Source organism: Gorilla gorilla, chromosome 6 (assembly GCF_029281585.2).
Source record: "Gorilla gorilla gorilla isolate KB3781 chromosome 6, NHGRI_mGorGor1-v2.1_pri, whole genome shotgun sequence".
Lineage (NCBI taxonomy): Eukaryota > Metazoa > Chordata > Mammalia > Primates > Hominidae > Gorilla > Gorilla gorilla.
In genome coordinates, this window is record NC_073230.2 from 43284709 (window position 1) to 43297485 (window position 12777).

General features: G+C 36.2%; 1 protein-coding gene across 4 annotated transcripts in view; it reads left to right on the plus strand.

Moving 5' to 3' along the window:
* SEPTIN7 (septin-7) overlaps window positions 1-12777 on the plus strand; it is a 104417-nt gene that overhangs the window by 55415 nt on the left and 36225 nt on the right. For all 4 annotated transcript variants that reach the window (XM_055347602.2, XM_055347605.2, XM_055347604.2 and 1 more), the window contains one exon: window positions 7211-7317. In XM_055347602.2, coding sequence (XP_055203577.1) covers window positions 7211-7317 — 107 coding nt within the window. The remainder of the gene's footprint in view (window positions 1-7210; window positions 7318-12777) is intronic.

Genomic DNA, 12777 nt, shown 5'->3' on the forward strand with positions numbered 1-12777 from the left:
ACCACAGTGTATTTATCCATTCAACTACTGAAGGACATTGTGGTTGCTTCCACGTCTTGGCAATTATAAATAAAGCTGCTGCAAATACCTGTGTGCAAGACTTTGTTTTTAACTTAGCTGGGTAAACATCAAGAAGGGCAATTGCTGGATCATTGCCTTGTGTCCTCACTGCTCTTAAAGATCAGATTTGTTCAGCTTTTTACTTCTTAGAATGGAGTGGCAACTTCCAAGCTCCTTATGTACGGAACCAGAAAAAGCAGACTGAGTTCTCAACTACTTTTTGGTACCCATTTTTTCTGCCTCCTTACCCTGAATGAAACTGGGCTCTTTGAGGATCATTTCCCCTGTGGCATATAACTCAAGGGGGAGCTTTTGTTTCACCTCATGAGCCTCAAGGTGGGGAGATGGTCTTGGTTACTTTCCTTATTTCTCATCGAGGTTTGTGTTAAAGCTTTCTGTTTCTTTGGGATCTTCCAATTTATAAGGAAATAGAAATCACTTTAGTTCAGAATAAATTCTTCTAAAAGTTAAATATAAAGTTCTCAATTATAGGAAAAAATAATTAAGGTCTCTTTGATTTGGCTTTTCTAATTGAATTCGATTCTAGGGGAAGAAGTGTTTTGATTTTCCTGCTTCCTTGATTCTAAGATAAGATCTACTCTGAAACATATAATCAGATTTGATTTGAGGGAGGTAAATAGTACAGTCAATTACATTTTGATTATGAGACATTTGTTTTTAGAAATATTGGGGGGGCAAAATTGTGTCTTAGAATTGAGGAAATTGAACACTTATCAATCTGTTATGAAAGATTTGCTTTGCCCAGAGCCAACTTAAAAAGAAAACTACAACTAACATAGAAATAACTCAAGAATAAATGTGGAGTTGAGAACTAGAGAAACACATTACACAGGAGCGCAATGTTGAATTGGAATCAGAAATTATCTTTTTCTTGGCCAAATGATACCCTTTATTTGCAGTGTTTACTTTGATAGAGATCACCCAGTTAGTGTAGCTATGGCTCACATTGTAATTGGTCTTAAAAAAATAGGAAACCTAATCATTTATCTTTAAATTGCAGTTTTCCCACACATTTGATAAGTTTTTAAACTTTCATAACCATGGGTAAAGTTTCTTGAAATACAAAACAGCTTGGTTTTAATGCCGCTTGGGAATTGAATTAGAAAGCTTTGGTCCATAATTTCAGTGTTAAGTAGTCTAGGAATTGATGGAAGTTAATTTATTATTTATATATCCCCTGATATGTTAAATATCTCATAGCTGAGTTCAGGGTATACAGCGTATTACTTCACATAGTCAGTGTTAAGAATTTAAAAGATAAAGAAAAAATCCAATGGGAAAAAGTATTAACTGAAAGTATAATTAGGTATTTGCTAATTTTTAAAGAGTATTAAAAAAGCAGAAACCATTTAGAAATTTGATAGTAGATAGTAGTATGAGGTGTACATACTGTTTAGAATAAAGGGAGAAACCTTCATCACTGTTTCCAAAAAGGAAAGTTACTCAAAAAAAGAGGGGGTGGGGTGGTGGCAAATAGTCTAGTCCTTAACTAGGAAAACCATGAACCACTTTTATTTCTTGTTTTTTGGGACAGAGTCTTGCTCTGTCACCCGGGCTGGAGTGCAGTGGTGTGATCTCAGCTCACTGCAGCCTCTTCCTACTGGTTCAGGCAGTTCTCTTGCTTCAGCCTCCTGAGTAGATGGGATTACCAGGCATGTGCCACCGGAACAGGGTAATGTTTTTGTATTTTTAATAGAGACAGGGTTTTGCCATGTTGCCCAGGCCTGTCTTGAACTCCTGAGCTGAAGTGATCCCTCCGCCTCGGCCTCCCAAAATTCTGAGATTACAGGCATTAGCCACCACGCCCAGCCCCCACTTTTATTTCTGATTTTAGTAATTTGAGTCTCTCTCTTTTATTCTCAATCTAATTTATGGTTTGTCAGTTTTGTTTATTCTTTTGAAGAACCAACAATTGGTTTTGGTGATTTCTGTTCTTTTTTTGAGACAGAGTCTAGCTCTGTCGCCAGGCTGGCGTGCAGTAGTGCGATCTTGGCTCACTGCAACCTCCGCCTCCCAGATTCAAGCAATTCTCCTGCCTAAGCCTCCTGAGTAGCTGGGATTACAGGCACGCCCTGCCACGCCCAACTAATTTTTGTATTTTTAGTAGAGACGTGGTTTCACATTGTTGGCCAGGATTATTTCAGTCTCCTGACCTCATGATCTGCCCACCTTAGCTTCCCAAAGTGCTGGGATTACAGGCATGAGCCACTACACCTGGCCGATTTCTATTCTTTTGGTTTTTTTTTTTTTTTTTTTGAGACAGAGTTTTGCTCTTGTTGCCCAGGCTGGAGTGCCAATGCACGACCTCGGCTCACTGCAACCTCCGCCTCCTGGGTTCAAGCGATTCTTCTGCCTCAGCCTCCCAAGTAGCTGAGATTACAGGCATGCGCCACCACACCCAGCTAATTTTGTATTTTTAGTAGAGACAGGGTTTTACCTTGTTGGTCAGGCTGGTCTTGAACTCTTGACCTCAGGTGATCTACCCTCCTCAGCCTCCCAAAATGCTGGGATTACAGGCGTGAGCCACCACACCCGGCCCAATTTCTATTCTTAAAATCTCTTTTATTTATCTCTGCTCTAATCTTTATTTTTTCTTGTTTTTGCTAGCTTTGAGTTTAGTTTGCTCTTGTTTTTCTAGTTCCTTATGGTGTAAACATAGGTTGTTTATTTAAAATCTTCATTTTTATATGTGTTTACAACTATAAATTTCCTTCTCAGCACTGCTTTTTCTGTATTCCGTAAGTTTCGGCATGTTGGGTTTTTATTTTTATTTTGTCTCAGGGTATATTCTAATTTCCCTTGTGATTTCTTTGATTCATTGGTTGATAAGAATATGTTGTTAGATTTCCAAATATTTGTCAGTTTTCCTAGTTTCCCTCCATTACTGATTTTTAGTTTTGTTTTATTATAATGGGAAAAAATGCTTTGCTTGATTTCACTTCTTTAAAATTTATTAAGACTTGTTTCTTTTAGTCATTCCTGAAAAATGTTTTACATGTCCTTGAGAAAAGTGTGTAGACTGCTGTTGTTGGATGCAGTGTTTTGTCTATGTCTGTTAGCTTCAATTGATTTACAATTTTCTTCATATCCTCTATTTCCTTGTTTATTTTCCGTCTAGTTGTTCTGTCCGTTATTGAAACTGGAGTATTGAAGTCTCCAGCTATTATTATAGAACTGTCTGTTTCTCCCATTAATTCTACCAATGTTTGCGTTACATAATTTAAAGTTCTGATGTTTGGTGTATATATATGTTTTTAATTGTTACATCATCTTGGCAAAGTGACCCATTTATCAACATTTGAAGTCCTTTGTCTTTGATAATAGTTTTTGACTTGAGACTATTTTGTCTGATATTAGTGTGGCTTCTCTACTTTTCTGGTTACTATTTGCATGAAGTATCTTCTTCCAACCTTTTACTTTGAACCTATGTGTTTTCTTAGATCTACAATGTGTCTTTTACAGATACGCAGTTGGGTCATGTCATTTTATCTATTATGACATTCTGTGCCTTTAATTGGGGGAGTTTAATCAATTTACATATAAATACTAATAAGGAAGAACTAACTTGCCATTTTGTTTTCTGTATGTCTTTTAGCTGTTTTGTCCTTCATTTCTTCCATTACTGCCTTTGTTTGTGTTTACTTGATTTTTTTGTAGTGACACAATTTGATTCCCTTCTCTTTTTTTTTTTGGTATATTTTATAGAAATTTTCTTTGGTTATTATAGGGATAATATATAATATCCTAAAGTTATTACAGTCTCAGTTTTTTATACCAGTCTAACTTAAATCACATTGAACAACTACACGTCCACTGCTCTGTCCCTCTTTTATGTTATTGATGTCGTAAATTACATTATTATACATTATGTACCTATTAACACAGATTCATGATTTTTTAATGCATTTGCCTTTAAAAACTCATAGAAAATATAAGGTGAACTTGCAAACCAAAATTATAATAATACTGGTTTTTATATTTGCCCTTGCATTTACCTTTATGGGATCTTTATATCTTTATATTGCTTTGAGTTACTGTCTAGAGTCCTTCTATTTCAACCTGAAGGACTACCTTCAGTATTTCTTGTAGTGCATGTGTAGTGATAATGAACCTCCCTCAGGTTTTGTTTACTGGGGAATGTCTTTATTTCTACCTCGTTTTTAATGGTCAGTTTTGCCAGATACAGAAGTTGCATTTGACAGTTATTTTCTTGTAGCACTTTAAATGTATCATTGCACTGCCTTCAGGCTTCCAAGGTTTCTGCCAAAAAGTTGGCTTATAGTCTTATTTGAGGATTCTGTCTATGCAGTGAGTTGCTTCTCTTTTGCCACTTTCAAGATTCTGTCTTGGCTTTTGACAGTTTGATTGTAATCGTGTTGGTATTGGTTGTGAGTTTTTCTTATTTGGAGTTTGTTGAGATCCTTGGATTTGTAGATTCATCAGTTTCATCACCTTTGGGAAGTTTTTTCCTTCATGTAATCTCTGTGTTCATTTTTCTTCCTCTGAAACATCCATTGGGTATATATTGGTCCAATTGATTTATTTCATAATCTCTTGGGCTCTGTTTAATTTTCTTCTTTCTTTTTTCTTTCTGCTCAGATTTGATAATTTCAGTTGTCTTCAGATTTGCTGAGTTTTTTCTTTTGCCTACTCAGTTCTGCTATTGAACCTATATAGTGAAATTTTCAATTATTGTATTTTTCAGCTCTACAGTTTGTTTTTATAATTTCTTTTTATTGATATTCTCATTTTGCTCATTATTTTCCTGATTTCCATTCATTTTTTTTCTTTAGCTCTTTGGGCATAGTTCAGACAGCTGCTTTAAAGTCTGTCTAATAAATCTAATACCTGTATTTCTTCAGGAATGGTTTCTGGAAATTTTTGTTCCTTGGAATGGGCTATGTTTTCCTATACCTTGTTGCATGCCTTGTGATGTTTTTTGAAAACTGAGTATTTGAAAGAGTCACCTCTCTCAGTTGCACACTGGCTGTGTACTACTGGGGCATTTCTCTGCTGATTAGTTGAGCATGCCCTTAACCTAGTGATCACCCTAAGGTGAAAGCTTAAGGTCTTCTTTTCTGAGCATTTGTGTTGCCTAGGCCTATGGGTCGCTTTCTCAATTCCTCCTGTATGCATGGCTGCTTTTGAATGTCTTAATTTCCCAAAGAGTCTCACCTGGATACTCAGATGGTCTATTGTATCTACCCACTGTAATCTTATGCCCCAAACATCTATTGTGTCCCCTTGCAGCTTTCATAAATGGTGCCCATTGATTCTCTCACCCAGTGAGGTCCCAGTTAGGCAAAACAGGAATCAGTTCTTCTGGCAGACCAGAGAGGTTAAAATGTTACAAGTTAGGTCTGCACTCTTCCCGCTCATTTGAAGGGAATGAATTGGGAATTGGTTTGCTGCCTCCTTGAGACCCAGATAAACTGCAGAAGGGGTGGGACAAGATCACAGAAAAATGTCACAAAAGTTTTACATATTTTTTTTCTTAATTGGGCATTTGCTTCATTCTGTAGACCTTTGTTTTTCACAGGTCCTGTAAGGTTAATTCAACTAATTTCTGGTTGTTTTTGGTGTTTCTGTGAGGGAATGAGGCTTTGAGCTTTTTAGTTTGCTGTTTTGCTGATGCCACTCAATAATACTTTTTAAATTATGAAAATAGCAGAATCATATTGAAGGAAGTTTACAGCACCCAGAAGTATAACAAACTAAGAAAAATCATCCGTATTGTACTATCCCCAGAGTAGCCACTATTTACATTTTGGTGTGTTACCTTTCAGACTTCTATTTTTCTTCCTCTCTCTTTTCCCTTTGTCCTCTGTCGTCTTGTTCCCCCACTCCTCACCACAAATAAAAAGGGGTAAAAAACTAAAAAAAACCTCTAAACACAATTTACTGAGTACAGTGTTAATTTTTTAATTAGCATACTTTTGTTTTTAATTTCCCAAAACATTATTGTATATACTAAAATTATCATTTATATTTCCAAAAGGAAATATTTTAGATATTTCTGATAACATCCAAATGCTTGGGTTTTATTCTAATCTTTCTGCTTTCAAGGTATAAGAGTTAAGAAAGAATCGAGTGTGGCCAACCCATGTTACTTTCCTGTGACTTAGACATTTTTGGCATTTTTACATCTAGTAAAAATTGGCATGCCCTCAGTCAAAGGGGGGTAAGCCCAGACCACGTGGAAAGGATCTTACCTCTTTTGAGAGCTAATATAAAAAGAATTCCTCCTAGACATAAAAATATTGTGACATCAGTTACTTAGGCTAAACATGCCTATTATTCTAAGTGAATTATTAACAATAAATACTTTAACTCTGTGCCGTGTTAATTATCATAATATGGTTTATAATTTATTTTAACCTTAGGTTATATATACCTTGAAGCCATTTATATTTTCATATACTTGTAATACTTACTATATACTAGACTATGTATGTTAGACTAGACATGGAGAGTCAAAAAAGAGTACGTGATCAGAGTACAAATCATGCCCTAGCTTCCTTCATGTCTACCTCCTACCTCGAGTAGAAGCAATATAAAAAGTAATTACCTAAGATTTTTTGGATTCTAGTTTGGGAGAAGCACCCTTATATTTAGGCTGATGGGTGGCTGAATTAGAAAGTATTTTTTTGTGATTTAGAATTTTATACGGAGATGTTCATTGTGATTAATTATTCTTTGTATTAGCAGATTTTTGCTTTTTGTAGTTGCATGATTTCTTGTTTTGATCATTCATTATTGTCTATTAGTAAAGAAAAACTTTATTTCACTCAAGCAGCGACATATAATCCAACTTGGATTTTTTAATAATGACATTTTTCTTTGGGAATAACATTACTGTTAAAAATGTAGATTATTAGATACATTACTTTTAATGAATATAAGTGGTTTAATTAGAAGACTGAAAAGAATCCCTGGAAACATGAGTCTGATTTGATAGCTAAGCAACTGAGGACAAGATACTTATTCTCTGTAGCATATTTTCTAATGTCATTTCATTGTCTCACCAAGAAGTACTTGCATAAGGCAAGTTTGATTATAGCATCTGTTAAATATTTAAGATTGCGTAAAGTGGGTGAGTTTAACAGATATTTTCCCTTATTTCTTTTAGGTGAATCTGGATTGGGAAAGTCGACATTAATCAACTCATTATTCCTCACAGATTTGTATTCTCCAGAGTATCCAGGTCCTTCTCATAGAATTAAAAAGACTGTACAGGTATGGATATTAGTATTGTTAATTGATAAGCTGGAATAATATTAATACACACAAAGCACATGTTGTAACTTTTATTAGGCTTCCTTAGAGGTAAGATGCAAATTTGTCCTTAGCCAGTGTATGATGGTAAATATGACTTTATAAAATTAAAAAAAAAAAGTACAGTTCATCAGAAGAATTATCTTGGCTAGAACTTCCCAAATTTGTCTAGAGGACTCTCCTAGAGATGACACTGTGACATAGTAACCAATTCCCCTGGAGTTGTGCTATCTAGTATGGTAGTCATTTGCCACATGTTTAAATAAATTAAAATTAGTTAAATTAAAAATGCAATTTCTCATTTGCTCCAGATACATTTCAAGTGCTCAACAGCCCATGTGGCAAGTGGCTGCCATTTTTTGCAGCACGTATATGAAGATTTTCATCATTGCAGAAAATTGCATTAGATGGTGTAGAGAAAACATGATTTATAGAAAAGCTATTGTTATTTAAATATAGTGTTCTATATTAGTCAGTGGGATAATACCATATCGTAGTTGAATGGTAATAGCGATTCTGTAAGACTCCCAAGGTGTATGTGATCTGATTTACTAGTTCTCAGTCTTTGCTATGCATTCCAATCCTCGGTATCCTGTTAAATTTAGTTCTTCTAGTAGGTCTGAGATGGGCTACAATTTCTACATTTCTAACAAGATCGCAGGTGATGCTGATGCTGCTGGATGGTAGATCACACTTTATAGAGCAAGGGGCTAGATTCTAGATATGCACTTTTTATTAAATAGTACAGCAGCCTGTAGCCACATGTGGCTATTAATCTTTGAAATGTAGGTGGTCTGAATTGTGATGTTCTGCAAATATGAAATATACCACAGATGTCTAAGACTGAGCATGGAAAAAAAAATCTCAGTAATTTTTTATATTGATTGTATACTGCAGTGATAATATTTTGGATGTATCAGGTTAAATAAAATTGATTGATTTCACCTTTTTCCTATTTTAAAAGTGGCTACTAAGAAAATTATAAATTATATGATTGACATGGTATTTTTGTTTGGCAGCACTGCTCTAAACTGTTGATTAAAAATATTGTTGGTGAGCTCTGCTTATGTGATATATAGGACATGAGCAGAGAGGAGGCAAGTGAACAGTTCTGGCTGGAGTTGGCTTCATTGAGGCAGTGATGCTTTTAGCTGGATTTGAAGAAGTGGTAGTGATCATCCCAGTGCACAGGATGGAGGGACAGTCTGTATATTCTGGGCAGTAACTCATATATATCAAACTACAAGATGCAGTTTAGTAACTAGATCCCAAAGGAGTAATTTTGTGAAGTGAATTTCTTATTTCTCCTTTTCAGTGTTTCTATTTTAGGATTTTTTTTTTTTTTTTGGTAACCTTTATAGGGCTTGAGATTTAAAATTACCTGCAAAATTATGCTCTAAAAACTTGATCCTACATGCTTATTTATTTTGTGATAAATATTGGAAATTTTAATCCTAAGCAAGAAAATGAACTTTGAACTTTCTTAATTTGGGTATCTATTAGGAATACCTTAATTTAGGTATTTATGAATTTAGATATGCAAGATAAAACTAACCACTACCCAAATTAATGTACAGTTCATTTCCAGAACCCTAGTTTCTTCTGTGTGCTCACTGTCATTCAGTATTACACCCCCCAAAGATACACACCTTAACTGACTGCTTTCTCCATAGATAAATTTGACTGTTCTTGAATGTTACATACATATACTTTTTTGTATCTGTTTTCTTTCAGTGAAGATTACGTCTGTATTATTTACTCATGTTGGGTGTAGTTCTTTTTCGTCGTCATCGTATGATACTCCATTGTGTGAATGTATCAGTATATCCTTTATTGTTTATTTTAGATAAGCCTTTGGGTTTCAGTTTTTTACTAATAGGAACATTCTTGTGTATGTCTTGTTGGACTTAGGCACTCATTGCTGTTGTGTGTGCATAAAGATATAAAGGTATTTGAGTCTATTTTCTTTGATTTCTAGTGAGGTTGAACATGTCTTTTGTACTCATTAACTGTTATTTCATGAAAGTGTTTTGATAATATTTTCTGTCATTTTATTCCTGATTTATAGGAGTTTTAAAAATCTAACTAATAATCCCCTACATTTTAGATATTGCAGACATTTTCTCCCCAGGCAAGCATCTGTTAAAGATGTGACATGCCCTCAATTTATTAGAATTCTTACATTGGCCTAGCTTCAAAATAAATTGTCTAAACCCATTTTACCTTGCTTTAAAATAACACTTCAAAAATATCCTCTTCTGTTGTGAATATCTTCCCAGAAACTCTCTTTATCTTGAAAACAAAGGGGTAATAGAGGTAAGAATATCTCTAGGAGGATTTTTAAGACAGAAGCCTGTACACCACTGTTAAATATCTTTTCTTTACCAAAAGGAAGACCTGTAACATATGAGAACCAGATTGATCCTTACTGGAATCCGGTAGAAGTCCTCTTTCCTGATTGAACCATGGAGGTGTATTCTTTTATATACTGGAAACCAGTTGAAGATCATCTAAATTCTTTTGCCCACTTACTCAGGAAAGAACATGCCATATTACAGACAGGGTCGGAGTCATTCAAGAAGCCTGAATGTAGTTAGAAAATGAGAATGTAATCTTTTTGATAGTTGGCTGGCTCCTTACCAAGCCCAGTAGTCTAGCAGATGATCTGCCCTTGGAAGCTAATAAACTCTCACAGTAGAGGGGAGTGGTCACCAGTATTGTATCTCAGTCCAGACATATTAGACTGGTAAACATACAGTCCTGAGTTTCAGAAGACAAACGTTTATGAAAATGGAGAGAAAAACTGTCTCCTATTATGTGGCTGAATAAGGAGCAAGATTTTAATAAAGACCATGATCTCATATTCTCCTCCCTGGGCATTATCTATTTATAAGAGACTTGTATCTTAAAGGAGATATTCATTCACATTCACAGTCTTGGAAGGAATGGGAAGCTGTGTACACTGAACAGAGAGCTGATTTTTAGCCTCCTGTGTGTAAAATAGCAGTTCTGATTCAAGTGAAGTTTTCAGTATTGATAGAAGCTCATTAAGATTAATTCTTAACCTCTCATCTCGGACCTCAGGACCCTGAGTTATATCTGTGCATTTCCAGATGCGAGCTGACACCAGTCCTGGAATTCTTTATACCAGTGCTTCTCAAACTTGAGCGCACATCACGGTCACCTGGAAGGCTTGTGGAAACACAGATTGCTGAGTCCCTTTCTTCATGGTTTGCTATATAGCAGGTTTGAGGCAGGGCCCAACTAATTTGTATTTCTGTTTAGTTCTCAGAATGTATTACTGCCAGCCTGGGTACTACATTTTGAGAACAACTGCTGTGCTGCAAACTGGTTTTATCCTGTGTCTGTCAGGGTGAAAGGAGGAGAGGGAAGTGTTTTACCTTAGTTCTTTCAGAATGTTTCAAGTGGAATGAAATGGTACCATGTTACCTCCATTTTTTACTTATATTTTTCTAAAAGATTGATGAAAATGAAGTGAAAAAAATTGAACATTTGAGCTCTACTTCATGTTTCGGTATCAAATATAGATACCCAGATTAACAAAATTTTTTGGAAAAATATTGCTTACAGTGTTGTATGTATGTTAACAATTAAGCGTTATTTTATAATTTTGTTCCATTTGAAAATTTTTATATTTATTTATTTATTTTTGAGATGGAGCCCTGCTCTTTCACCCAGCTGGAGTATAGTGGCGCGATCTCGGTTCACTACAACCTCCACCTCCAAGGTTCAAGTGTTTCTCCTGCCTCAGCCTCCTGAGTACCTGGGATTATAGGCGTGTGCGACCACGCCTGGCTAATTTTTGTATTTTTAGTAGAGATGGGGTTTTGCCTTGTTGGCCAGGCTGGTCTCGAACTCCTGACCTCACGTGGTCCGCCCGCCTCGGCCTCCCAAAGTGCCGGGATTACAGGCGTGAGCCACCAAGCCTGGCCTGCATTTGAAAATTTTTAAATCATACTTCATGTCACTGAAAGGGTATCATCTGTCTTTTCTTGGGAAGAAATTATCCTTTTTTCTGAGATTAAAGTCCATTTTAATTTTCTCTTAATGTATTAAGATACTTCTTTTGTGCAATGACACTGTTAGATTTTTTAAAGTTCTTAGTTGGAAACTACGCTGTTCCCCTTTGAAACTTTTTATTGGTCCATGCAGTGTTTTTTTTTTTTTCTTTCCGAGATGGAGTCTTGCTCTGTTGCCCAGGCTGGAGTGCAGTGGTGTGATCTCAGCTTACTGCAACCTCTGCTTCCTGGGCTCAAGCAATTCTCCTGCCTTAGCCTCCCAGGTAGCTGGGATTACAGGCACGTACTACACCTGGCTAATTTTTGTATTTTTAGTAGAGATGGGGTTTCACAATGTTGGCCAGGCTGGTCTCGAACTACCGACCTCAACTGATCCTTCCACCTCAGCCTCCCAAAGCGCTGGGATTACAGCTGTGAGCCACCGCACCTAGCTGGTCCCTGAAGTTTTGTAAATCAAACTTTGTAGATGAAGTGGGTGCAAAATTTTGAAAGTGAGAAAAGGTGAAAGCAGTATGTACTTCTCTGGGGTAACATACTTGATAGACTCCTTGAAAAATTTTCACAGAGCCCTATCAGGACACTCTCCTGTTGACAATTGGTCCAGTTTTGATAGTTTTTGAGCCATTCACATAACATATTTGAATGCTTGTCTTAAACTAGGTTTTGGGGCTACAAAGATGATAGACAAAAAGTTCTCAAAGATCTCACAGTTGTGGGAAAAATATGGACAAACAATTATGACTTAGTGAGAAAGATGCTTTTGTAAGGTGCTGTAGAGGTGACCTTGGCAAGGTAAATTTTAATGAAGTGGTAGCAAGATGGCAGTGGGTTGAGAAGTGAGTGGTGAGTCAGTGAGGATGGGTGATGGCTATTAAGGAAGGGATGAAAAGGGATACCTAGGAGTGAGTATAGAGGACTCAGAGAGTGGTTTGATGATTTCCGAAAGAGACCTGAGAATGGTTATATCCTGTGGCAAGTCATTCTCTAAGAAATGAGAGATTGACGATAGAGGGGAAATAGTGTAAACGGTTGTCAAGATGAATCTAAAATGGAAATTAATCAGTTCCCTAGAACAGATTGAGAAATTAGCTTTAGGAAAAAGATATATTTCACACACACTGTACCATGGAAGGTACAGTGCTGATTCAGACAGACTGGGAATGGTCTCATTTTTAAGTGGAGATATGAGGTACTTCACTGAGCATTGTGACAGACATGGGCTTGGGAAGAGCCTACTGGGAAATGGGAGAGGCATGAGTCTAAGGAGCACATAAGAGGAGTATTAGCAGGGAAATTCTTGTTGAGGTTGAAAGTCATGAATTTTATGGTATAGGAATAGAAAGATGGGTTAATCCAGAGTGGGATTTGAGTTGGAAAGGGA